At 45.9% G+C, this 25,773-nt stretch overlaps 1 protein-coding gene and 1 pseudogene across 35 annotated transcripts in view; one reads left to right on the plus strand and one right to left on the minus strand.

The window, feature by feature from the left end:
* The window catches only part of LOC309325987 (7-alpha-hydroxycholest-4-en-3-one 12-alpha-hydroxylase pseudogene), a 354,547-nt pseudogene that overhangs the window by 151,642 nt on the left and 177,132 nt on the right, over positions 1–25,773 (minus strand). The gene's annotated exons all lie outside the window — the stretch shown is intronic.
* Positions 1–25,773, plus strand: part of OBSCN (obscurin, cytoskeletal calmodulin and titin-interacting RhoGEF) — a 263,745-nt gene that overhangs the window by 84,660 nt on the left and 153,312 nt on the right. For 24 of the 33 annotated variants that reach the window (XM_081834068.1, XM_081834069.1, XM_081834097.1 and 21 more), the window contains 13 exons: positions 1,120–1,389; positions 2,108–2,374; positions 4,144–4,410; positions 9,360–9,626; positions 10,968–11,234; positions 13,225–13,488; positions 14,055–14,321; positions 14,936–15,199; positions 15,951–16,217; positions 16,677–16,943; positions 20,763–21,026; positions 23,924–24,190; positions 25,163–25,426. In XM_081834068.1, coding sequence (XP_081690194.1) covers positions 1,120–1,389; positions 2,108–2,374; positions 4,144–4,410; positions 9,360–9,626; positions 10,968–11,234; positions 13,225–13,488; positions 14,055–14,321; positions 14,936–15,199; positions 15,951–16,217; positions 16,677–16,943; positions 20,763–21,026; positions 23,924–24,190; positions 25,163–25,426 — 3,462 coding nt within the window. The remainder of the gene's footprint in view (positions 1–1,119; positions 1,390–2,107; positions 2,375–4,143; positions 4,411–9,359; positions 9,627–10,967; positions 11,235–13,224; positions 13,489–14,054; positions 14,322–14,935; positions 15,200–15,950; positions 16,218–16,676; positions 16,944–20,762; positions 21,027–23,923; positions 24,191–25,162; positions 25,427–25,773) is intronic. The other 9 variants (XM_081834084.1, XM_081834087.1, XM_081834088.1 and 6 more) reach the window with 7 other exon arrangements.

A 25,773-nucleotide genomic window follows, 5' to 3' on the forward strand; every position in this document is an offset into this window, starting at 1 on the left:
GGAAGACAATACAGTGGTGCCTTAGGTTACATACGCTTCAGGTTACAGACTCCGCTAACCCAGAAATAGTGCTTCAGGTTAAAAACTTTGCTTCAGGATGAGAACAGAAATCGTGCTCCAGCAGTGCGGCGGCAGTAGGAGGCCCCATTAGCTAAAGTGGTGTATGGCGATCACACAGGGCCCCCGGACGTTTGACGGTCTATTGACCCTGTGCCACCACTGTGATTGCTTTCTTCGCTGTCACCAACCCGTTTCTCATGGGTAATCACGGAGTCCAGACAGTTGTTACCATTAACAAATAATCACGTTTATTTATAGGCATGAACAAGCTTATGGATTCAGTTAATTTTCCTTGGCAGTTTCTTAATCTTAGTTCCTTAACTGCCCTGTGCATTCCTAACAACTTCAAACTGATTATTTCAACTATCTATCTGACTCCACCTAACAGTTCCTCTCACTCACTCACCACACAACTCCACCAGCCCACAGACTTAACCTCTCTCTTCCTTCTCCAACTCCCAACTCTCAACGGACTTCCACACAGCTCCGACTCTCACTCTAACTCCTCCTATCAGTTTCTCTCTGGCCAATCACATCACACTCATTTAACCCTTTCCTTATGACCCACCTAGGAGGCAAACGCCACATGGTGCTTCAGGTTAAGAACAGTTTCAGGTTAAGAACGGACCTCCGGAACGAATTAAGTACTTAACAGAGGTACCACTGTACTCATGAACATGAAATTTATTACAGTCAGAGACCAGCTTGAGAAACACAAATGGAGCTACAATCCCAATAGCAAAACAAACATTTAAAACAATATACAACAATGGATTTTAAGTTTAAAAGTGTGATAGGCATATAAACACATAAAAACTTTTAAAAAAGACCACCTTAGAGAAATGACCCAAAGACGATACTCTTTTTAAATAACAAATGCATTCAAATGCATCCAAACAAGCTTTTTTCTGTTCATACTTCCTCTGTGGAAATGCCCTGGGGATTCCTTAGCCATGCTCTCTGTTTGCACAGGGGTTCCACTGCTCTAATTCTTGCATTGCACTTGCCTTATGTAGGGTGCCAAAGCCTCTCTGATAACCCTTTTATCTCTGTTCTTAGAACTGAACATCGGCGTCACCAAACGCCTCAAGAACACAGAAGTCCTGGAAGGGGAGAGTTGTAGCTTTGAATGTGTTCTCTCCCACGAAAGCACTGAAGATTGCCGCTGGCTCATCAACGGAACCGAAGTGGGCCGCGAGGGACGGGTTCGAGCATTCAACAAAGGGAGGAAATACACTCTCAATATTAAAAAAGCAATGGCCACTGATGCTGGAGAGGTCGTTTTCTCCCTCGGTGACTTAAGCTCCAAAGCTACTCTAGTCGTGAAAGGTGCGTAGAGGAAATTTGGGTGTGCATCTTAAGCAGGAACATCTGTTTGGTACATGGCCAGCCTCAACGGATTATAAAGTGGCACTATTTAGTTTATTTATTTATGAAAATATATCTCTGCGATGGGGTGAGCTCCCGTTACTTGGTCCCTGCTCCTGCCAACCTAGCAGTTCGAAAGCACCTCAAAGTGCAAGTAGATAAATAGGTACTGCTCTGGCGGGAAGGTAAAGGCATTTCCGTGCGCTGCTCTGGTTTGCCAGAAGTGGCTTAGTCCTGCTGGCCACATGACCTGGAAGCTGTACTCTGGTTCCCTCGGCCAGTAAAGCGAGATGAGCGCCGCAACCCCAGAGTCGGCCATGACTGGATCTAATGGTCAGGGGTCCCTTTACCTTTTATACCACTGTTTGTTTTTGAAAAATCAGAGCGGTTTGCAACAACTATTCATAAAATCATACAACCATATAAACATGTTAAAATCAGAAAACAGCTACCTGCTTTGGAAAGATTTATTCCTAATTGCATAAGCATGATGGAACAGAAACATTTTCAGCACATGTTTATAAAATGCCTGCTGAATCTCAGTTCCTTGTCTTGTTGCTCCTTTACTACAGATTCCCCCCCCCCAAAAAAAATTCTCCAACATAGTAAAAAAGATGATAAACCTGAGGAGTTATTTTTCTTCTTAATAGAAAGATTCTTTTGCTTCCTTTCCTTTTAGAAAAGCCAGCAGAATTTGTACGTGAGCTGGAGGACAAGACCGCGTTGGTGGGGCAGGAGACAAGCTTGAGTTGTGACTTGTCCAAGTGGGATGGCAACATTAAGTGGCGCAAGGATGGCAAAGAGATTCGGAGGAGCCAAAAGTACGACCTGCGTGAGGAGGGGACCCGCGTCATACTGATCATCCATGATGCCTCAGTCAAGGACAGTGGGGAATACACATGCGAGACCGAAATCTCTAAAACAAAAGCAACGCTTACTGTGGAAGGTCAGTGGTGGTGCCTTGCAAAGAGTAGATCCAGTCAGCAATCGGAAAGAAAATTTTCTGAAATGCAGTTTGGTTCCACAACGGTTGGAGAGAAACTAGATTCAATTTGCATTTAAAGGCAAACCTACCACTGTGGGTTAAACCACAGAGCCTAGGACTTGCTGATCAGAAAGTCCGCCGTTTGAATCCCCACGACAGGGTGAGCTCCCATTGCTCAGTCCCTGCTCCTACCAACCTAGCAGTTTGAAAGCACGTCATAGTGCAAACAGATAAATAGGTACCACTCTGGCGGGAAGGTAAACGGCGTTTCTGTGCGCTGCTCTGGTTCGCCAGAAGCGGCTTAGTCATGCTGGCCACATCACCCGGAAGCTGTACGTCGGCTCCCTCGTCCAGTAAAGCGAGATGAGCGCCGCAACCCCAGAGTTGGCCACAACTGGACCTAATTTTCAGGGGTCCCTTTACCTTTACCTTTCACCAAATCTGCAGTTTCTGAAACAATGTGCAATTCAAAGCACAACCACCAACAGTTTGCCAAATATGGGGGGGGGTATTCATATTACAGAAATAAATAATCTAGACTTAAATATAAAAGCAGCAAGCAAAAAGGAAGTATAAAATAAGGCAGAAATGGTCCAGTTGCTGGCAATGACCTCACTGTGCTCCAGCAGCCTGTCTTAAATACAATTCAGAAGAGAGGGGCCTTCTCACCAGGCTAGATGATTAGCATCTCACTCTCTTTCATCATAATTAATTAATTAATTATTCCAACAAAGATTAGAAATACATTAAAATGTCACACATTAAAAACTTCCCTGAACAGGGCTGCCTTCAGATGTCTTCTAAATGTCAGGTAGTTGTTGTTCTCTTTGACATCGGGTGGGAGGGCGTTCCACAGGGAGGGCGCCACTACCGAGAAGGCCCTCTGCCTGGTTCCCTGTAACTTGGCTTCTCGCAGGGAGGGAACCACCAGAAGGCCCTTGGCGCTGGATCTCGGTGTCCAGGCAGAACGATGGGGGTGGAGATGCTCCTTCAGGTATACTGGGCCGGGGCCATTTATGGCTTTAAAGGTCAACATCAACACTTTGAATTGTGCTCGGAAACGTACTGGGAGCCAATGTAGGTCTTTCAAGATCGGTGTTATGTGGTCTTGGCGGCCGCCCCCAGTCACCAGTCTAGCTGCCGCATTCTGGATTAGTTGTAGCTTCCGGGTCAGCTTCAAAGGTAGCCCCACATAGAGCACATTGCAGTAGTTGAAACGAGAGATAACTAGAGCATGCACCACTCTGGCGAGACAGTCCGTGGGCAGGTTGGGTCTCAGCCTGTGTACCAGATGGAGCTGGTAGACAGCTGCCCTGGACACAGAATTGACCTGCGCCTCCATGGACAGCTGTGAGTCCAAAATGACTCCCAGGCTGCGCACCTGGTCCTTCAAGGGCACAGTTACCCCATCCAGGTCCAGGGAGTCCTCCACACCAGCCCACCCTCTATCCCCCAAGAACAGTACTTCTGTCTTGTCAGGATTCAGCCTCATTCCATTTATATCCTTTAAGTTCCAAGTGGTGGTGAACATTCTTCCCTGTCTATTGCGAGCCTTGTAAATTGCTCCAAGGTGGTGCTGTGTGTTTGGGTTGTGGCGTGAGAATCTTCACCTCTAAGAAGTACGAGAGAAGCATGTAGCCACCATCCTTGAGCCGTTGTTTCATTTATCTCTGTTGCTGTGTTTGATTTGAGTGCTCACTTACCTATCACTTTATTGCATTTCCTTTCAGAAGCAGGAAACTGCTTCATCAAAGACCTTACGGACCTGAAGCTGGAGGAAAATAAGAAAGCAGTTCTTACTTGCGAAACCAAGAAGCCGGCTTCTGCTGTGACCTGGAGGAAAGGGATTACGGACCTCAAGGCGAGCAAGAAATACGAGATCAGCCAGAAGGGGACAGTCCTGCAACTCACAGTGAACGACTTACAGGAAGACGACAGTGACATTTATACCTGTGACATTGGCGAGACCCAGTCGAGTGCAAAGGTGGCAGTGCAAGGTACGAACGCTGTGTGGTTTGTCTCATTAGTTAGTAAATTGCCATGGGGGAGGGGGAATTCAGCCTGTAGTCCCAGCATTTAGATTTTGTCAAATAAATGGAAAAGGCCATGGCTTGGTGGTAGAGCACATGATGTGCATGCAAAAGATCCAAGATCTTAGTGTCTCCAGTGAAGCTGAGAGAGTCTCCTGCCTGAAACCCTGGGATAGCTCAGTCATGAGACCCTTAATCTCAGGGTTGTGGGTTCGAGACCCATGTTGGGGGCCTGGACTAGATGACCCTCACAGTCCCTTCCGACTCTACAGTTCAGTGTTGCAAGTTACTGTCAAAAATTCTCGACAGATGAATGAATTCACTTGATATAAAGCAGCTTCCTGTGTTTTCTCCAGAGCGTGTAAGGAAACCAGAATACTGGAGCAGTTCTTACATTAATGTAATTTTCCCTAAGATGGAGTTGGTGCAACAAATAGCCCAAGCCACTGTAGATCAGCCATTCCCAACCTCATGCCTTCCTGATGATGCTGGACTTCAACTCCCAACAACCACAGCGATCATAGCCAGTGGTCAGGGATGAGGGGAGTTGTAGTCCAACAACAAGAATTTATAATTTGTACAACATTTGTAGGGCACCATGTTGGAGGAAGGCTGTTGTAGATTGTAACCATGACTTGTCTAATGAAACTAGTCTCCTGCACGATGAAATCTGTATTGGCATATACTGTATTTATTACAACATGTAACTTTTTCATATTCTTTCCTTTATCAGCAATCATGGACGTGTATCTAAGTCTCTTTATATTACAGGCTGGTGATAAGTGAGAGGCACTTCTTTTTGAACTATGCCTTACAATGGAAACTTCTTGATGTTTTATTTTGTGCTCGTGTTCCTTTTTCCAGGCCAATAACCAAAGGCCTGGAACATGCATGTTTGATTTAAAGGTGTCTGCTATATGCAAGTGGTTGATCCCTACAACATAATATACGATGCACAATAGGTTTGGAATAAAGCTGAATCAGGTGACAATGGGTTGTATCGGGGGATGCTACTTTCAGATGCAATCGTCACTCAAAGGATCTGCTACTTTGAGGCATTTAATGAAATAAATCCTGCATCCAGTCAGGCTTCCCTGCGTGGGCTCTGCTGGGGAGCTGACCTGGCAGGAGAGCAGAGTAGCAGCGGTCCTGCGTCCGTGTGAGATGAGGGATAAATCGAGTCCAAAGACAGTTCGGTTCTTATCTCTAGAAGCGTTTATTTACAAAGCAGTAAATCCATCAGAAACCTCCGGCATTCTCGGTGCTCCAAAAGGCACACACACAGCCTCCGAGCTGAGCTGCGTCTCAGGCAGAAGCGAAAGCAAGTCTGAACAGTGACACAGACTGTGACGCACTTCTCTGCGTTAAACTCCTCCCAGATACAGGACACCACGGAGTTTTAACCCTGTCAGTTCCAAACTCCACAGAAGCCTCTCATGAAAAATGACCCAGGCATGAAGACTGCAATAGAGGGTAAACTAGATGAAGGCAAGCACTAGGTTCTTCTAATTTGTATGATGGTGGAAGCAAAAGGGTGAGGAAGTTTGCAGTTCAAAGCTCACCCCATCGGAGGTGAGATGCTTTTCACTTGGTGCTACAGCTCATTTCTGTCTGGATTTGATGTTGGATTCTGACCTGGAGACCAGCAGCTTGGACCACTCAAGCAAGCAAACTCAATTCTGCTCTGTGTCATACTAGCTACCAAAAAACTTCTTGGCTTCCCTGTATGGTCTCAACAGACCAATTTTAGGCTTTAGATTGGAGCAACGTCTGCATTACCTTGGAGCTTTCCAAGGTCCTGAAAAGAACATAAGAAGAGCCCTGCTGGATCAGGCCAAAGGCCCATTTAGTCCAACATCCTGTTTCCCACAGTTGCCAACCAATTGCCTGTGCCTAACCCACAAGCAGGACATGAGCACAACATCACTCTCTCCACCTGTGATTCCCAGCAGCTGCCATTCAGAAGCATACAGCCTCCATTCCAGCAATTGTTGTACTGCCCCAGAAAGTGCCTTTGGATGTTACTGTTACTTGCAAATATAAAGAAGGATCAGTGGTGGTGAGTGCCCATTGGAACTCATGGGCTGGAGCCAATGACAAGCAGAGCCAGATAGTTTTAGTCTTGTCCCCATCCTTCTCCCTCTTGAGTTCTACACAGGCAAAACAGAGACCAAGGGTGAAGAAACTGACAGGCAGTGCCATCCCTGAACTGGATGCAAGTAAGAAGGCAGACAGGCAAGAGCTGACTGAGAGCAGACTGGGATTGGTGGGGCAGTGTGCCATTCACCCTAGTTGACCAGCCTCTCCTCTTCAGGTGCATACTGTCTCCAACAGTGGAGGTAAAACACGACCATTGTGGGTAGTAGTTGTTATCCTCCAAGTTTATTATTGACCTGCCTCTGCAAATAATCTGTAAATTCTAAACCATTTTGGGAGGTGCATCTTTAACTTCCGGAATACCCTGTCAAGATTTGAAACCCCTTCTCATGTATAAAATGGAAAGTGAGATATAGAAGGTGATACAAAGAAACGGGAGTCTCCCAGTGGTGCAGCAGTAAAACTGCTAGCACATTTGCAAAGCTAAGAAGGGTCTGCTATGGTTTCAAATTGGATGGGGGAACACCTGTTAAGATTTCTGCATTGCAGGGAATTGGACTAGATGACCCTTAGTTCTACAATTCTATGATTCACTTCAAGCCAGGAGAGCAAATATCCTCATTACAATGGAAATAAATGTTAGTTGTGTTGTATTAAGCACTCTGATTATCAATGCTAAGTTTGCAACTGGGTTGAAAATGATCTCTTACTGGTTTAGTCTATTCTATGTGACTTCATCAGTGGACTTCATAGCTGAATATGAAATCAACTGAAGTGTTTCTCTTTGGACCAGAGAGCACTCCAGGTGTCAACAGGATCCAGAGTATTCTACTTGAAAGAAATTATTCTCCTTGAGTATGTAGAATGGATGCACTTTATCAGCTTATACAGATCTCTGAAGAATATAATCGGTAGCTCCATATGCCTGGAAAGAATTCGCATGGTACATGGGATGTTGCCTCCATAATCAAAAGAAGGATTGTTGCTAATGTTGGTATACTTTTTTAAAAAAAGTTTTATTCAAGTTTGGGATTTTTACATACTATTATCTCCTTCCAATTTTAAATTTCCCGTACAATTCCCCCCCCCCATATCCACCGGGAGGGTTCAAACTATTATCCTCAGCCAGGGGCATAGCAAATTTAGTTTATACCGAATGTCTTTTGTTCCAGTAGTTTTTATCCTTATCGTGGTGGACTTGACCTTCCACGTTGTTTCCTGTGACATGACTGTGACAATGTCCGACTGAATAAGTTCAAACAAATAACTATTCCATGCCTCTACTGTCCATTTTTCTCTATCTTTCCAACCTAAAGCTGTCCTGTTGATATACTATGGATATCTGATCAACGTTAATTTCCACCTGTTCTGTTGTTTAAAGATCTTTTTCTGTTGTTCTGGGGCAAACTCCTGTTTCTGAAGGTGCGAAAGGGGAGAGTCAACAAACTGAAAATTTGCTGAGAGACAGCAGCTTTTCCCACCCACACTCCCACCCACTACATATCCAGTTTTATTTGCTTGGAAACAGTTTTCCTCTAAACGAAGTTACAGAAGGATGGCAAGTTTCTAGAAATGGAAGATGGTAAACGGTGCTAGAAGAGTAGATCATGATGGGATCATGTGGAGAAGGCTTCTCATAGGATTATAGAACAGAAGGGTTCTCATAGAACTCAAATTCACAATCCAAGATTAAGAGCCTCTACCAACTGAGCTATTGTGGCAATCATCAATATTTCATTGGCGTTCCCTTTCCTGTACTGGCAGCTATGGACTACTACATCCAAGAACTTGGACTAATAAAACCACAGAGGATGAAGATGTCCATCTGTGTTTGTGTGACCTTTCTACAGGAAGTGTGGACTAGCAGGAAGGGAGAAAAATAGTCCTTTGGCTTGGACGCAAGTGTCTGCTTCAGAAGAGATGTCCCTCCTCAATAATCTTATGCTAGAAGGGAGTTTGAAATGTGATGTGAAATTACCAAATAGCAAATCCTACCTTCTTTTTTTAAAAGAAAGATGCATAACTCATAAGCTTCATCCCAGTCCTTTGACTACAGATGTACTGTAACTCCACCTCACTGTCTACCAACAGAAACTATTTTTGAACTATCAGAGTTTCTATATATTCGCTGTTGTCTGTTACGCCAAAATCCACCTATCTTTATTTTGCCAAAGTCCACATAGATACCTAGATATGTATCTTATGTTATGTGCTACGTGTTAATTAGATATTACCTGCTTTGACCTTTACCATATGTTTAAATCTATGGGTGGGGAATGTAAACCTTACAGTTCAGGTGAACCTAATTGTATTATTCCCCCCCCCCTTTTAAAAAAGCATTAAGTTATCAAGCTGGTAACTGTAATATTCTTAAGCTTTTCCCCTATGTGGAGCATAGGTGGTTAGAACAGTAGTTAAATGACATTTCCATCAGTTGAATTTTATTATTATTATTTGCTTCAAATTCCTTCTTGCAAAAGCTGTTGGGGAAGCAAAGAACCCACAACTTTTCTTAAGCCTCTCGTTCTGGCCCATGTTCACCATGTTCACACTGGAGCCAGTGTGGTGTAGTGGTTAAGAGCGGTAGTCTTGCAATCTGGTGAACCGGGTTCGATTCCCCGCTCCTCTGCATGCAGCTGCTGCGTGACGTTGGGCTAGTCACACTTCGCTGAAGTCTCTCAGCCCCACTCACCTCACAGAGTGTTTGTTGTGGGGGAGGATGGGAAAGGAGAATGTTAGCCGCTTTGAGACTCCTTCGGGTAGTGATAAAGCGGGATATCAAATCCAAACTCTTCTTCTTCTTCAATTCTGCATTTTAGCCCTTCCAGTTCTTTTCCAACAAGAACTGCAGAACAGGGAAGCAGAGGAAGGAAGCAAGGTGCGGCTTACCTGTGAGCTTAACAAGGCAGACCTGCCGGTGCAGTGGATGAAGGGAAACCAAGTCCTGCAGGCCGGCGACAAGTATGAGTTGAAGCAACGTGGCGCTGTGGCAGAGCTAGTGATCCGGGATGTAAAGAGTTCTGATGCTGGGGATTATACCTGCAGCACTGGCGAGCTAAAGACCTCGGCTCGAGTGCAAGTGACGGGTAGGAAGAGCCACTAGTTTCACGGTGCTCAGTTATCTATGCCATAATTTAATAGTGGGCCTTCACGGAAATGCCATGCATGCGAAATTTCTCACTGCAGTAGGTAAAGGTAAAGGGACCCCTGACCTTAGGTCCAGTCGTGGCCGACTCTGGGGTCATCTCGCTTTATTGTCCGAGGGAGCCGGCGTACAGCTTCTGGTTCATGTGGCCAGCATGACTAAGCCACTTCTGGAGAACCAGAGCAGTGCACGGACACATTCCAGCCAGGCAGAAACACCCAAAGAGGGTGCAAAATGGGCCTCTGAGGGGCATAACTAAGGAAAGGGTTTGTGGCTTGTGGAGAGTCCCAAGGGCCACATGGAGAGGCTTTGAGGGCAACATTTGGCCTCTGGATCTGAGCTTGTCCACCCCTGATTCAAAGTGATGGCTCTGATGATGAGGTCTTTTTTGCCAGACTCCCAAGCAAGCCATTTCCTTTCTGAGCTGCTCCAGGCTGTACCACTGCAGTTGGGTTAGGGGGCTCACAGGACAGAACGCTCCTACATATGAAAACAGCAAGTGTCAGGGAGATGGGTTGTAGCTGGACCTTCTCCCTGAAATGCTAGTTTTCTGTTGGCAGGGAGAACTAGGATTTAGACCAGGGGTAGTGGTGCTGTGGGTTAAACCAATGAGCCTAGGGCTTGCCGATCAGAAGGTCAGCGGTTCGAATCCCCACGGCGGGGTGAGCTCCCGTTGCTCAGTCCCAGCTCCTGCCAACCTAGCAGTTTAAAAGCACGTCAAAGTGCAAGTAGATAAATAGGAACCGCTCTGGCGGGAAGGTAAACGGTGTTTCCGTGCGCTGTTCTGGTTTGCCAGAAGCGGCTTAGTCATGCTGGCCACATGACCCGGAAGCTGTACGCCGGCTCCCTCAGCCAATAAAGCGAGATGAGTGCCGCAACCCCAGAGTCGGCCATGACTGGACCTAATGGTCAGGGGTCCCTTTTCCTTTACCTTAGTCAACCTGTTTATACCTACCGCCCACTAATGATGGTAAAATTTCCTTACCGCCCACCAGTGCTCGATAGAAGGAGGATTCAGCTTGTGCTGTAGAACCCACTACCACCCACCTAGAATCCTGAAACACCCACTAGTGGGCAGTAGAGACCAGGTTGACAACCCCTGATTTAGACACTACCTCCCTGAAGCCAAAACCATTGACAAAATTTGAGTTTTCCATCTGTTCCTGCGTATTGGAGCGGAGTGGGGTGGGAGTGTTCCTTGCTGCGTGTGGCTGTTACATGGAGTTTCGCCCACAGTGCTTAACTTTTGCCATTTCCCCTCCACCCTGGTTGTACATTTTAGCCCTGCCAGTTCTTTTTAAGCAAGAGCTTAAAGATGTGGAAAAGGAAGAAGGAGACACCGTAGCTTTGCGCTGTGTGCTCAACAAGCCAGACGCATCTGTGGCCTGGAAGAAGGGAGCGACGGTCCTTCGGGCTAGTGACAAATATAAGATGAAGCTGGAGGGGTGTGTGGCTGAGCTGTTCATCCACAATTCAGAGCCAGAGGATGGTGGGAGATACACCTGTGATGCCGGAGATAAGCAGAGCACAGCTCAGGTCAAAATCCATGGTAGGGTAATGGGGTTGCATCCATCTCATTATTGCATTTATTCCCATTTTATATGTATCTTCTCTGAGTTTTAGCTTGCTGAGCAAATATGTGTTATACAATCCTACCAGCTATTTTTAGGAAGTTCATGTCGGAAATCAAGCCCATATCAGGAGAAACTGGCAACTCTCCCAGGCACCTGGCTTGATCTCCTGTTGACCTCCCTGGCTGCATTCCCCAGCAAGATCCAGGCTAGGTCGCAATAGGCGATCCTTCTCAGCGTGAGAAGAACACCTCCCCCTCTTTCCTGCCCCCCCCCCCCCGGGCAGGGGAAAGAGATAGACAGAAACGTATTTACATGCCTTTATTTCTGTCTTTGCAGCATTACAAAAAACATGACTGCTCTCTTCAAGCTCTAGCAGTCTAGTAGTGACAAACACTTCCTGTACTTCCTGGACAGGAATAAACGGAAGAGCTCATATTACACTCTGAGCTAATTCCGGTGCTTCGCACTGTGAATTGACTGTCCCTCTGTTTCCCACGGGCAGTCCCAACATTCCCATCATGTTTACTTTTCAAGCTAGCACTTTGCAGCTGCATTGCATCCATATCGTAACAGTTCATTGGGGTTTCCCATGCTGTGTTTATTACAGAGGGCGCCTCCAAATTGGGGAGTTTTTCTCCTAGGGTTTTTTCTTTGGTTCGTGGGCCTATTCCGCAACATGTCCATTGATGCAATAATAGTGATGGATTTATACTGGACTGTCCACACTGGACTGTTCTGCAATGCATCTGTAGCGTTCCTGCATTATTGCTGCCTGGAGGGGGACTTTTGCACTACAAGAGTGGGACAAAAAAGCAAAGCCCAGATCATTGGGGGGGGTATGAAACATTATAGGATTTCAGGAATTAGTTGAAGGACATGCTTGCAAACAAAGCAGCATGCCAACCACGAAACATTTGCAGGCGCAAAAAACATTGAAAGTGGGATTGTGTATAACTGCCTTGATACCATCATGAGCACAATTCACCATGAATGCACAATAAAAAGCACATCTGGAGGAGCCTTTGCATGTTTGGAAGATTAGTATCCTGGCTTTTGCGTGCTCTCAGGCTCCGCCCCTTTTAACTACTCAAAGAGCTCCGCCTCCCTCGCCACAGATAGGTTCATTAGAACTGAGGTTTGTCGGGAACCTCAAAGGGCTGTGATGTGGGGAGGCGGACCAGGAACTTCTGTCGTTGTCTCAGGGACAACGGCCACGGCTGCCCGCGGCCACGAAAAGGGTGCCCTCCGGTTGATGGGAGAGCGGTCATTATTGAGCATTCATCCTGATTTGTTTGTGCGGAGATTAGATGACATCAGCAATTTAATGAGCAACCATTCCGATTTGTTAGACAATGTTTCCTGAAAGGTGTTATCCCTTACTTCCCCATAACTTTCCTTATTGTAAGAAAGTCCAGTCTTTGAGGGAGGTGATTTTTTTTGTGTGTGTGCAAGACTGCCTAGTTAACTACAGCTGTACAACCTCAATTTGCCAGTATGTGTTGAATCCCACCTGGCAATAGCAATAGTCTGGAAGCGCCCTAAATCTTTATCATAATGAGCTAGGCAATTTTGTGATGGCAGCCATAATATGCCTGAACTGCTTGGGAGTTTCAGTGGTTTATGGAGAGCCTTTGGGTCTAGGAAAAGAGGCGTAGACTAGATAAGGCTCAAGGGAAGGAGGGTTGGGACATAGAAGAATTCAAAAGAATGATAGGAAGAAGAGAGGGACAGAGTGGGGGATGAGTCTGAGAGGGGAATGAAGACCAGGGGAAAGAAAGGTCAGAGCAGAGAAGCATAACTTCCCAGGGGCTGTAGAGGTGAGAAAAGTTTAGATGTTTGATTTGAAACGACCATATGAAATCTTGGGGTGGAGGCAGTGTCATGTATAACTGAATCAGATGCTAATGTTGGCAAGTCATCCTCATGTGTGTGTGTATATGCATTTGAAATCCCTTCATCCTCCAGCCATACCTACCCACTTCAAAGAACCGCTAAAGAACATGGAAGCCACACAAGGTGGGATAGTTACTCTGCACTGTGAGCTGAACAAGTCCGCTCCAGTGGAGTGGATGAAGGGGCAGAAAGGTCTGAGGCCCAGCAGCAAATACAGAATGAAGAAAGAAGGAACTGTGGCTGAATTGACGATCCACGATCTAGACCTCAAGGATGCTGGGGATTACACATGTTCTTCTGGAGACCAAAAGACAACAGCTGCCTTAACAGTGAATGGTAAAAACACAACAATGCTACCAGCCTTTTGGAGTGATTCTGCCATCTCCCCCAACCCGCTTAATTTATGTTCTTGCAAAGCTGTCTTCAGCTCTACTTTTCCTCCGTCTTGTCCTTCACTGTCATGCCGGCATGCAGCCTCCCTGCTTTACTCTTCTCCAGTTTTGCAGGATGTAAGGTGTTGCTGTTGCATGTTTACGTGATTTGCAAAGTTCCTCTTGCAAACGACATGGCATGACTTGCACAAGGTATGAGATATACTGTGTGGTTCTGTCATCCTCATTAAGAAAAGGTTGGCCGTTTCATATCTGAGTTTTTATGTCAATTCTCTGGCCAGCCTCCTCTTAATGGGGCACCCCTTCATTCCTAAGGATTATCCCATTCAGAAGTTCTTTTCTGTCCCCCAAGTTGGAAATTGGCAGGATTTGCTGGAAGCATGTCCAGGATGGTTCCCCATAACTGGGGGGTGAATTGCACAATTCAGCAGCATGCCAGAGAGAGAGTGAGAGAGGCTCCGCATAACTTGTGGTTGTTGACACAGTATCTGTTCATTCTGCGTCCTTCAGCCTTGGCAGCACAGTTCAAAATGGGACTAAAGAATGAGGAAGCAACAGAGAGCGGAACAGCCACTCTGCATTGTGAGTTGACCAAGGCCGTTGACTCCGTTGAGTGGCTGAAGGATCAAAAGGTGCTGAAACCGAGTGAAAAATACAGAATGAGGCTAGAAGGTCGCTTTGCTGAGCTGACCATCCAAGATCTGGAACTGACGGATGCTGGAAGCTACACCTGCGTGTGTGGAGATCAGAAGACTACTGCAGCCGTGAAAGTGAATGGTAATGGACCTTATGCCCACAGTTAAAGCCTGTTAACAAACATGCTTAATCCAGCTCTAGCCGCTCTTGCAACATGTCTTTGTGGATCTCTTGCTGTTGGTCTTGCCGATGAGCTGAGGCGGCAAAAGTGGGAGGTCCCTGGCTGCGCCAGTGTGATATCGTGCAAGCCACGCCCCCCTAGGCCAGCCGATTGGCTGGCCAGGGGATGCTGCTGCCAGGGATCCCCTCAATCGCGCGGAGGCTGAGAGCCAGCCCCCGTGCACGTGGAGAGGGTGTGAAGCCCGCAACTCCACCTCCTCTCGAGTTCGGAAGTTGTTTTGTGGATCTCTTGCTGCTGGTCTCCCGGGGCTTCTTTTTCTTCCCTGTCCTCCCCCCCCCCCCAATATTTTGATACATAAAATAATGCAGTTATACCTCTCCCTGCAAAATGCCCCAGTGTACCTGCTGCATAGGGGTCTGGTGATGGTTGCAGCACAGCTAAACCTTTGTGTTGGTTGGTCCTGATGCCAGTTGCTTCCTAGCAACATGGACCTTCCCAGTGTGCTAAAGCATCAAAACGTCAGAGGTCCTCTAGTGATCTGACCCTTTCTCTCTAACCATATTGCATTCTTTAGCACTGCCTGTATTTTTCCAAGAAGAACTAAAAAGCAAGGAGGTTACAGAGGGTGAGACAACCACACTGCTCTGCACGCTGAGCAAGGCTGCCCCCGTGGAATGGCGGAAGGGGCAAAGGGCACTCAAACCAGGTGGCAAGTACGAAATTAAGCAGGAGGGTCCTTGTGCTGAGCTGGTGATCCATGACTTGGATGTAGCAGATTCTGGAGACTACACTTGCAAATGTGGAGGACAGAAGACTACAGCTAGCTTGACAGTGAATGGTAAAGAAAAGAAATGTAGAGATATAACGTGTACCTTATATATAGTCAGACTTCTCTTGCGGTTTTTCTTCTGAAATTAAACCCAACAGCGCTCTTCCTAATCCACACATGTTACTTTCCTCCTCTTCCTCCTTAAAACACCCCTTTGGTGTGGATTCTGGAACTTCTTCCTCACTGCAGATGCATAGACCCTCTCAAGTGAATGTAACGTTTACAGTTACAAATTTACAGGCTCAGAAATGTTGAAAAGCTTCACTGGGTCTTCACCACACTTGGTTTACCTAAGAAAACAAGTCATGATGTTTTCACTCAGTCTTCATTCAGTGAGATCCAGAGAATTTCTGCATTGGTTGGAGCTGCGGGAGGAGGGCCTTTTGTTAGGACTTGTCACGAAGAATTGCTAGGGGGTATTAAATTCCTTCCCATCTCCAAATATGTTAATTGTTAAAGGAACAGAACTTCACTGGGAGTTGGGCCGTTTTCAGTGTAGGATTAATTGCAAGCTACCGGGATAGAACGGTGCAAGCAAAACCAAGGAGGCACTTTAGGTCAAGGCCACAAAAGGTTGAAGTTTGTAATTTGATTCTCCAGGATGAGCGTAATTTAGTGTGATGTAAAAACAAGCCCAAGTAAATCACTGCATTGACACCGGTAGCACACTTATAATTGTTTGCTAAGAGGAGGGTAGTTCGCAATCTCGAGGGTCTCAGTTTTGATGGACTCCTGTCCTGTTGTTACCTCCACCCTGCAGTCCTGCCTACACTTTTCACGAAAGCCTTGAAGGACGAAGAAGCTACGGAAGGCAAAGCCGCCACTCTGCGGTGCGAGCTGAACAAGGCCTCTGCCACCGTGGAGTGGAAGAAAGGACACAAGACCCTTAAGCAAGGCAGCAAGTACAAAATGAGGCAGGATGGCACCATTGCTGAACTTATAATCCAAGGCCTGGAGCTAACAGATTCTGGGACTTACAGCTGTGTGTGTGGAGAGCAGCAGACAGTGGCATCTTTGGAAGTCAAGGGTAAAGAAAACAAGCTCGCAACTCACTCACCAACCTAGTTTCTACCTTTTCTACCCATTCTATTGTCAAAGGTGTTACCGTTATCCTTCCTGGCTTATTTTTGGAGTCCAGAGCTACTGTTACGGGGCAGAACATTGCATGACTGATAGAACTCAATATTTTCATGTGTGTGTGTGGGAGGGAGTCTTCTTAGATAGGTTGGAATCCAGATGTTTTGGCTGCTTCTTCTAAGGCCACAGCCCTTTTTAATTCCACATATACCTACCCATTCCTCTATTTCCTGTCTTTCATAGGAAATGTATTTTTTAGGTAGGTTGAGACAGCCAATATTTCCCTGAATGGGTGGTGCCTTTCTCTGCCTCTGAGTGATGGGACTTCAGTGGTTGCATGCAGGGGTAAGGATCAATTTCTTTCCCCCCCTCCGCTGCTTACTTTTGCCCTCTATTACCACCTTCTCAGCCCTCCCGGTGCTTTTCAAAGAAGGACTGAAGAACAGGGAAGCCGTGGAAGGCACCACTGCCACTCTACGTTGTGCCATGACCAAAGCTGGTGTTGAGGTGAAGTGGAGGAAGGGGCCTGAATCTCTCAAGCCAAGTGACAAGTACAGAATGAGGCAGGAAGGTGCTGCGGCTGAACTCTTGATTCGAGACCTGCAGGTGGAGGATACAGGAGATTATACCTGTGTTTGTGGAGACCAAAAGACAACGGCTGTCTTGACTGTTCATGGTAACCAAACGTTCCATGCTGCAATGGTGATGTCTCGGAATCTGCCTTCTCTCTGTAGATTTACTGACTTTGTGTTGCCTTTGTTTGTTGTTTCCTTCCTTTGTTCCTCTCGATCTGTCTGTTTCTCCATTGGTTGCTTGTTAACATACCTTGTATTGTCTCTGGCATGCGTGAGTGTGGGATCGTCCACACTTCTGCGTGTCCTCTGCCTAGAAAGCTCAGAGCCAAGCGGTTTTCTGCTTGTCCCACTCCTTTACCAGGGAAAGCTTGCTCTTTAGTTCTCAATCGGAACAAACAGCAATCCGCTGAAAACTTAAATGGCTGTCTGCTCTGATTGTGCACTAAAGAGTAGTTTTCCCAGGGGGAAGCAGTGGGATGAGCGGAAGTGTGGATAAGCTCTGTGTCATAAATAGATCCTTAATGTTGCAGCCAGTGGTTTGCCCTGAAATCCCAGTTGTAAAAATGTGCGTCTTCATTATCTGTTGGCAGCACTGGAGTAGAATCTCTGCAATTCTGGAGAACTGTGGAGGGGTGTGTCAGTAGAGCACTTCAAATGCTTCCTCCTACACACTTCTTGTTTACTGTGCGCCTGTCATTTATGTGTTGTTGGAAATTACCCTACAATAAGAAGCTATGATATAAGTACTGGAAATCGGGAGCCGTGCTGTTCTTTCACATCAACAAGGTAGTTTCCTATGGCCTGAAACCATCTCTGGAAGATTTTTAACAGGACACTTCTTGAAAACTCAGTTACAACTGATTTTATAATATTGTTTCATGCCACACCAATCTCTATGTGGTACTAGATTCTAGGTGTTGCAAGCATAATTACCGGAGTCTGTGTTCCCTTTTGGGACAATGATATGTGGTTTTTTAATACATATATACGACCTGCGTCTGGATGGAGAGAGCGCAAAGCATTCACAGACCAAGAGCGTCCTGTTCCTCCCATTGCTACAGCCTCCGATTCCAAAGGACCCCAAGCATCATGTATGACCTTCCTGCTCCCAACTCTGGGATTGTTTTTTGCTAATTACCCAGAGCTCAGGGTGGGGTCTCCCCCCTATATTTCTGGAAGAGAGTCTTCTGCCTTGTTGATGGATTTCTTGATGGGTTAATGACTCTGCCTTTGTTTCATAATGGCCCATCTCCAGGCAATTCCCTGGTCAAGAGAACAAGTCCAGTCTGTATTTTTACACTGCTAAATCCATTGATTAAACATCAACAATTATGAAAGCCAGGAATTATGAGGTTTGGTTAAATTCCAGCCCCCTTACTGAATCCAGATATTTTAGGGGAGTCTTGCCTCCCCACAAATTTATAACAATATTCTATTTTGCTCATTAGCATTTGGAAGCTTTCACTGATAGTTAACATCTTGTTTAAAGCTTGGTGACTTGGATAATGCACTTCTGTGTGAACTGATAAAGTGCTTTCTCCCCCCCCCCCCAATATATTTTCAACCTACTTGCCTACCAGTCAATCGAAAAGGTCGCCTTCCTTTTGCAATATAGTCCAACTGCCTTGGACCACGTCTTTTAGCTTCTCATCCATGGCTTTTGTTCATCCTTTCCCCTCCTGCTAACCAAACTACATTCTTCATCTTTGAAATCTTCTCGGTTTCCTCATAACCTACCTCCTGTGTTATGATTTCTGGATCAAAACTATTCAAAAGCCACAAAAGTTCCACATCTGAAATAAGACATTCCCTGGAATGAAATATATCTGAGAGTCTTTTACTTGGAAACTTCCAAAAGTTTATTGGGTGCTGGCTATATACTAGCAAGGGACTCTCTGAGATTCTTGTTGGGATGTTTAGTCCCAGGCCAGTGGCTCCATGATGACTGCAAAGTCCTCGGGTGGCATGTAAAGGTAAAGGGACCCCTGACCATTAGGTCCAGTCGTGACCGACTCTGAGGTTGCGGCGCTCATCTCACTTTATTGGCCGAGGGAGCCGGTGTACAGCTTCCGGGTCATGTGGCCAGCATAACTAAGCCGCTTCTGGCGAACCATAGCAGCGCACGGAAACGCCGTTTACCTTCCCGCTGGAGTGGTACCTATTTATCTACTTGCACTTTGACGTGCTTTCGAACTGCTAGGTGGGCAGGAGCAGGGACCAAGCAACGGGAGCTCACCCCATCGCGGGGATTCGAACCGCCGACTTTCTGATCGGCAAGTCCTAGGCTCTGTGGTTTAACCCACAGTGCCATCCGTGTCCCGACCGCGCCACCCATGTCCCCGGGTGGCATGTATCTTACTTTATTTCATCCGTTTTAATCTACTTTTCTTTAAAGTCTTTTATGACAGACATTTCTGATGGTATCTGTTTCCCAAATAAGGCAACTTACACTCTCTCCTTTGTCCTTTGTCATGCTGTTGGGCATTAACCCAATGGCTGTGAAAGTCTAATGGTCTAATAGTTGCTATTTCCCATTAGAAATGCTTGTTTGCGGACATAATAATGTTAGGATCCGGCTTTAAGTTGCTAAATATCACAACTATAGGACATCATGGGGCATGGTTACTAATGGTTGCTTGGTAGTAAACTTGGTAATAATTTGGATCTATAGACCTGCAGGGCATGTCTCTTATCTTCTGTAGCTCTGCCTAAAAATAGCTGGTTTCAGGTGCTTCAGAGGAGCCCTTGGCACAATTATGCAACTGTTCAAGTTCCATAATATTTTGAAGAACTTGAAGAGGCTGGTACATCAGCTTCATTATGAGGCTTTTTCAGGGCTGATTCTAGCTTTCAGTCCCTGCATTGGTGTCCTAGGCTGAAACCCTAAGCCCTTGTAGCTAGGAAGTTAGTCCAAATGGGACATAATTCTGAGTAACTTCTGGGATTGCACAGAACAAGATGCACATCAATGAAAATATGGCTCTTGGTGTATGTCGGGCTGGAAGATCCTTATCTGACATGCAAAACCCAGGGGAATCTGCAGGTTCCATGTGTCAAAGTCATGTCAAATCTTCTTCTGGAGAAGCCAATGGCATTAATTTTAGTAGAAATCTCTTCCAAGTGTTCTCACCACTGCAGCTGAAGACTCACCATTTGGGTGTCCTGTCCCCCACACCAACTTCATTCGTCTTTAAAACTCACTGCTTTCTGCTTCTATTTCTTATTTTCAGTTCTGCTTATTGCATTCCTTTTTCATCCTTCCTTGCAAATTTTTTCCCATGGAAAATTCTAATGAGTTCATATTTTTCCCCATTTTAAGGGGCAGGTGAAATGTCTTTGATGTCTGGCAGTGTTTACTGCTTTTACCGTCATTTTTGTTTGTTTGTTTGTTTGCTTGCTTGCTTGTTTTGTTTGCACGATGTTCATATTTACATTTCATTTGTGTGTGTGTGTGTGTACATTTATGTCTCATTTGTGGGGATGCTGAATGCTACCCACAAACAAATTATTTGTGGTGCTTATCATCTGTCTGTAAGAGTTTGTGTTCTGAAGTTGGATGAAATGAAATCATTACTTGTGACCTCATTTCAACCAATCATCAGGTCCACATTTCCATTTAGTTTCATGTCCAAAATGCTGTTGAAAAACCTGAAAGCTAGAAAATGGCTGACATTTAAAATTCCCAGAACCTTTTCATATTTTTTTGTTTTTGGCATATAATGAAACAGCATTGCTCTTTCAAAAGAGTTTTAAATGCTTTATATATGGTTCTGTTGTTGGTGGAAAGAAGCCAGAATCTGCCATCAACAAAGCACTGCTCTCTCAAAAGATCCTTCTAATGGATGCAGGTGAACAGCTCAAGTGGTTCTTGGAATATCTGGGTCACATGACACACTCTCTATCAATATTATTCCCCTCAGCTGTGCCTGCACGTTTCCAAGAAGAACTTAAAAGCCAGGAAGTCACGGAAAGTGGGACGGCCACTCTGCGCTGTGAGCTGAGCAAGGCTGCCCTAGTGGAGTGGAGGAAGGGTGAGCGGTTGCTCAAACCGAGTGATAAATACAAAATCAAACAGAAGGATAATGTTGCCGAGCTGATCATCCAAGATGTCACAGAGCAAGATGCTGGAGATTACTCTTGTGTGTGCGGAGATCAAAAAACATCTGCCTCTCTAACTGTGCATGGTAAATATTATACACATGTGGCATTGACAACATTCTACAAGATGCATTTTATACCTAGATTCTCCTCAGACCATGTGAAATACAGTCCACCATTCTACACCGGGTTTCTGTTGATAGTGGTAATTTTCCTGTTTCTTTTTCCCAAGTCACATTTTGTTGTTTCTCTGACTAAGTGTACCAAAATTGATGCAAATGCTCTAGCTATAATTTACTCGTAGCGTTTGGGAGCAACTTAGTCAGTGTTGAGGTTCCCATGGCCCAGACATCAGCAGGCAGGATATTTAACCATGCTATGTGTATATATGGATAATAGCATTTATCTAAGCAACTTGAATCATTCCAACCATAGTCTCCCCCTATAGTTCACTGAGTTGTAGCATGGGCTGGTACATAATCCATTTTTGGGCACAAGTCTCTCATTGGCCCTGATACACTTTGTATACTGGGAATGGTGGAGGGAGGAGAGGAGGTATTCCTCAAAGCAGCTACACTAGATACCGCCCACTAGATCCTCAGCCCAGATGCTCTGTGGCCAGGTTCACGTGACGAGGTAAGTCAAACTTTGGTTACAGCTTGTGGTTAGTGATGAGAAAGTTGGACCACAAGTCCCAGTCTGGATGGCATGCTAAGCCTAGAACAGCGGTTCTCAACCTGTGGGTCCCCAGATGTTGTTGGACTACAACTCCCATCACCCCTAGCTAGCAAGGCCAGAGCTCAAGGATGATGGGAGTTGTAGTCCAACACCATCTGGGGAATCCACAGGTTGAGAACCGCTGGCCTAGAAAAGGGAGCAGAGAGGCTGCGTTCTCCTCTCTGGGAGCTCACGCATTTGTGGAGTCTTGCCAACCCAAGGTTTGGTTTAGTGCGCTGGGTGCATGCTGCCAACAGATGTGTGCATGGATGTTTGGTGGAGGTGGGAGTGGAGGAACGGGCTTCCTTCTGGCCTGTTTTGCTGTTACTGTATAGATGTATGTACACAAAACTGGTAGAACGTTGCCTCAGGAGAGTGAGGAAAATTCTCAGAGATGATTCACACCCTGGCCGGCACTTTCTTGATCTCCTGCCCTCAGGCAGAAGATATAGAAGCATGATTAGTACGCCCCGACCTAGCCACTGTGATCCACGCGACGGTCACCTCCAGACTGGATTATTGTAACTCGCTCTACGTGGGGCTGCCCTTGAGACTGACCCAGAAACTCCAGCGGGTGCAAAATGCTGCAGCGAGACTCCTTACGGGGTCTTCGCTTAGAGATCACATTCATCCGGTGCTATACCAGCTGCACTGGCTCCCGGTGGAGTACAGGATCAGGTTTAAGGTGCTGGTTTTAACCTTCAAAGCCCTATACGGCCTAGGGCCCTCGTACCTACGGGACCGCCTCTCCTGGTATGCCCCACAGAGGAACTTACGATCTTCAAATAAAAACATCTTGAAGGTCCCAAGCCACAGAGAGGTTAGGCTGGCCTCAACTAGAGCCAGGGCTTTTTCGGCTGCGGCTCCAACCTGGTGGAACGCTCTCTCACAAGAGACAAGGGCCCTGCAGGACTTGACATCTTTCCGCAGGGCCTGCAAGACAGAGCTGTTCCACCTGGCCTTTGGTCAGGGCGCAGCCTGACTCCCTCCTCTGGCAATCTTTACAAAACTTTAGTTTATGGTTGCCATCAATTTTGATTTTAATTCATTTTAATCCATTTTTATAATGTTTTATAATGTTGTACTGTTTTAGTGTTGTTAGCCACCCTGAGCCCGGCTTCGGCTGGGGAGGGCGGGATATAAATAAAATTTATTATTATTATTATTATTAAAGAACAGCTTCTATCCGTGGGCTGTTAGGCTGCTGAATGAAAAGAGAACAACAGGACAACTGACTTTCGGGTTTGGTGGGTGTGCGTCAGTAAACGAGGGGAATTAAGACTAAGAGAGCTGAGTGGGGGGGGTGCTCGTGTAATCTCACTGTATACAAGTTGTACAAGTGACAATAAAGCATTTAAATGTGAAGCTGGGGCAGAGGTGGCTGCATTAGGAGCATTTAATTCTACATGGCTGCAGAGTTATCAAGCTAGCTAGAGCTTTCCAACAGAAGGAGGGGCATAAGGGGGCATATAGTATCGTGTGTCCTTTTCTCTGGGGCTTGGGTGGAAGAGGAATGTAGAGGAAAGGAGAGGAGCCTACAGGCTGGATAATATGGAATGAAAAGCATTTTCTGGGGCTAGTAGAGGAGGCATAATAGTGGCTCTCATTGCTAAAAAACCTGAAGCAGCCCTGAGCCTGTTTTAGAAGATTGCACTGTGTTTTACAACTAATCATCGCAGACACAAGATATCATAGACATTCATTTCTTTAACCTAATATTGACTTGTTAGTATGTTTAGGACATGACTGTCCTCTATGCAGTTTCTGTCAGTTATCATTTGCAATACTGTTTCTCCAGACTGCCTTGGACAGTCTTCCCAAATTCTCGGAACTCCTTCTACTTACAGAAACAGTTGAAACCCACCTGGGTTGGTGAATTATGCCATGGAGACCATGCAAAACACAGAGGTGTACAGTGCAAGAAAACCCCGAGCCACAAGGCTTATTTTCTGCAGGGAACCCTCATGTTGCAGCTCATTGGTCAATTCTAGCAATATGAGCATGAGAAGTCCAAGAAGCGAGCAACTATCTGTCTTCAAGAACCATGGCCAAAAACTGGGGACAGCTATAAGCTCTTCTTTCTTCCCAGTGGCATGGTGTAGTTAAGGTTCCATGTACAAGTGTATCATTTGCTCTCCCTCATGTTGATACCTTCTTGGAAATCAGAAAAGCCATACTGTGAATACTAGGGTAAGTGGTGGATAAGAGGAATCTCCTGGAATCTCCCAACTGCTGTGAATTTTAATGTGCTCTTTGTGATCTCCAGCCTTGCCTCCACGCTTCAAAACAGAGCTGAGCAACCTGGAGGTTGTAGAATGCGGAACAGCTACTTTGCGGTGTGAGCTGACCAAGGCAGCGGCTCCAGTGGAGTGGAGGAAGGGCAATGAGGTTCTCAAGCCGAACGACAAATACGAAATGAAGCTAGAAGGTGCTGTGGTTCAGCTTGTCATCCACAGTTTGGAACTGGGAGATGCTGGAGATTACAGCTGCACCTTTGGTGACCAGAAGACCTTGGCTTCCTTGAGAGTGAATGGTACATTTAATGGTTCTATTTCCCGTTTGTCAAATGCAACATGAGTAACCGCAGGAAAAGAAGGCATCCTTATCTGTCTGTCCTCCTGCACTCTCCCATGTAGCTAAGAGATCTAAAAGAGGTTTACAACACTGATAGGCTTGTATTTTGCGACCCAGGGCAACAACCAAAACATGCAGAAACTGTCAGGAGTTCAGCCTACACTCGAGTAGGACCCTGGCAGAGAGACATGCCTGACTGGCATGTTCCCTCCCTCCTGGTAGATCGTTCGGAAGCTTCAAAAGCTTTCTTCTGCCCGAACATCACAGCGACCGATGCCAACTGACACCGGCACACTTAGGGATCTGCAGAGTTTGCGCAGTTGCATAACAGACCTCAGCAACTCAGCATTTTGGCTAATCTACTTTTATTTACATTTAAACACACATGGAGCACTGCAACATGGCTCCCTCTCTCTCTAGCATCAAACAGCAAAGAGAAAAAGAACGAAGGACAATAGTCCCACTTCACGGAACACAGTAACACAAACATCCTGCCTCCGTCACTTCCCACTCTGTGGAGTCAAAACATATACCGTCATGTGAAAGACAACAGTCCCATGACTGCAATCATGGAGCAGGAATTCTAACAGAAACCAGGGAAACAAGAGTGCTGTATTCTCAAGGATGTAGGTAATATAGAAGTATATAAAAGAGGCACACAGTAGGTTTGGGCTGAATGGACATCCAGCATAATGAAGGTTCTGCTGCATTGTCACTTCTCCTATCCTCCATAGTTAACATAACCAGGTGGCCATGGAGTAATCTTGGTAATATACAACTGATACTGATTTTACTGGTATGTTGATTCTCTTGCTGGGTATTGCAGAGAATTGTGGAGGAGGGTCTTTAAACCTCCCAGACTCTCAATGTATGTAAGAAACGTTTTTCAGATGTTGACATTCACTCAATATATTCATTCTAAACTTCTTAGCCCTCCCTGCCCTTTTCAAGAAAGGCATGGAGGATCAAGAGGCCTTGGAAGATGGGACGGTTGCTTTCCAGTGCGAGCTGACGAAAGCATCGCCAGTGGAGTGGAAGAGGAAGCATAAGTCACTCAAACCAAGTGACAAGTACAAAATGAGGCAGGAAGGTGCTGTCTCAGAGCTTGTGATAGTCAGCCTAGAACTTAAGGATGCTGGAGAGTATTCCTGTGTGTGCGGCAACCAGACAACAACTGCGGCTCTGACAGTGCACGGTAAATCAGCGTGTCCTAAATGTCCGGGAAGTCTGGAAAACCCTGGTCGTTCTTCCCTTCCGGTCCTCTGTGTGTGTTGACGTCGCATTCTCCTCTGTGATGTGTTTTGTTATATCTTCCTAACTCACTGGATATCCCAGTGCATGTTCCTGCACCCCCTTGGTCTATCTACTGTTTCCCCTCTATTCTAGAGTGGTGATTTTCAGACTCTGTTCTGGGGGAACCCAGAACTCTTCAGAAGGCTGTTGAGGGTTCCTCAGTTAGAAGATCTGCAATGGAAGATGAGCTTCCCTGATAGACAGCTTGCCCACCAGCAGCAGCTGCAGGAGAATTTTTACTCTTGGGTC

Source organism: Podarcis erhardii (assembly GCF_964252035.2).
Source record: "Podarcis erhardii genome assembly, chromosome: 12".
NCBI lineage: Eukaryota > Metazoa > Chordata > Lepidosauria > Squamata > Lacertidae > Podarcis > Podarcis erhardii.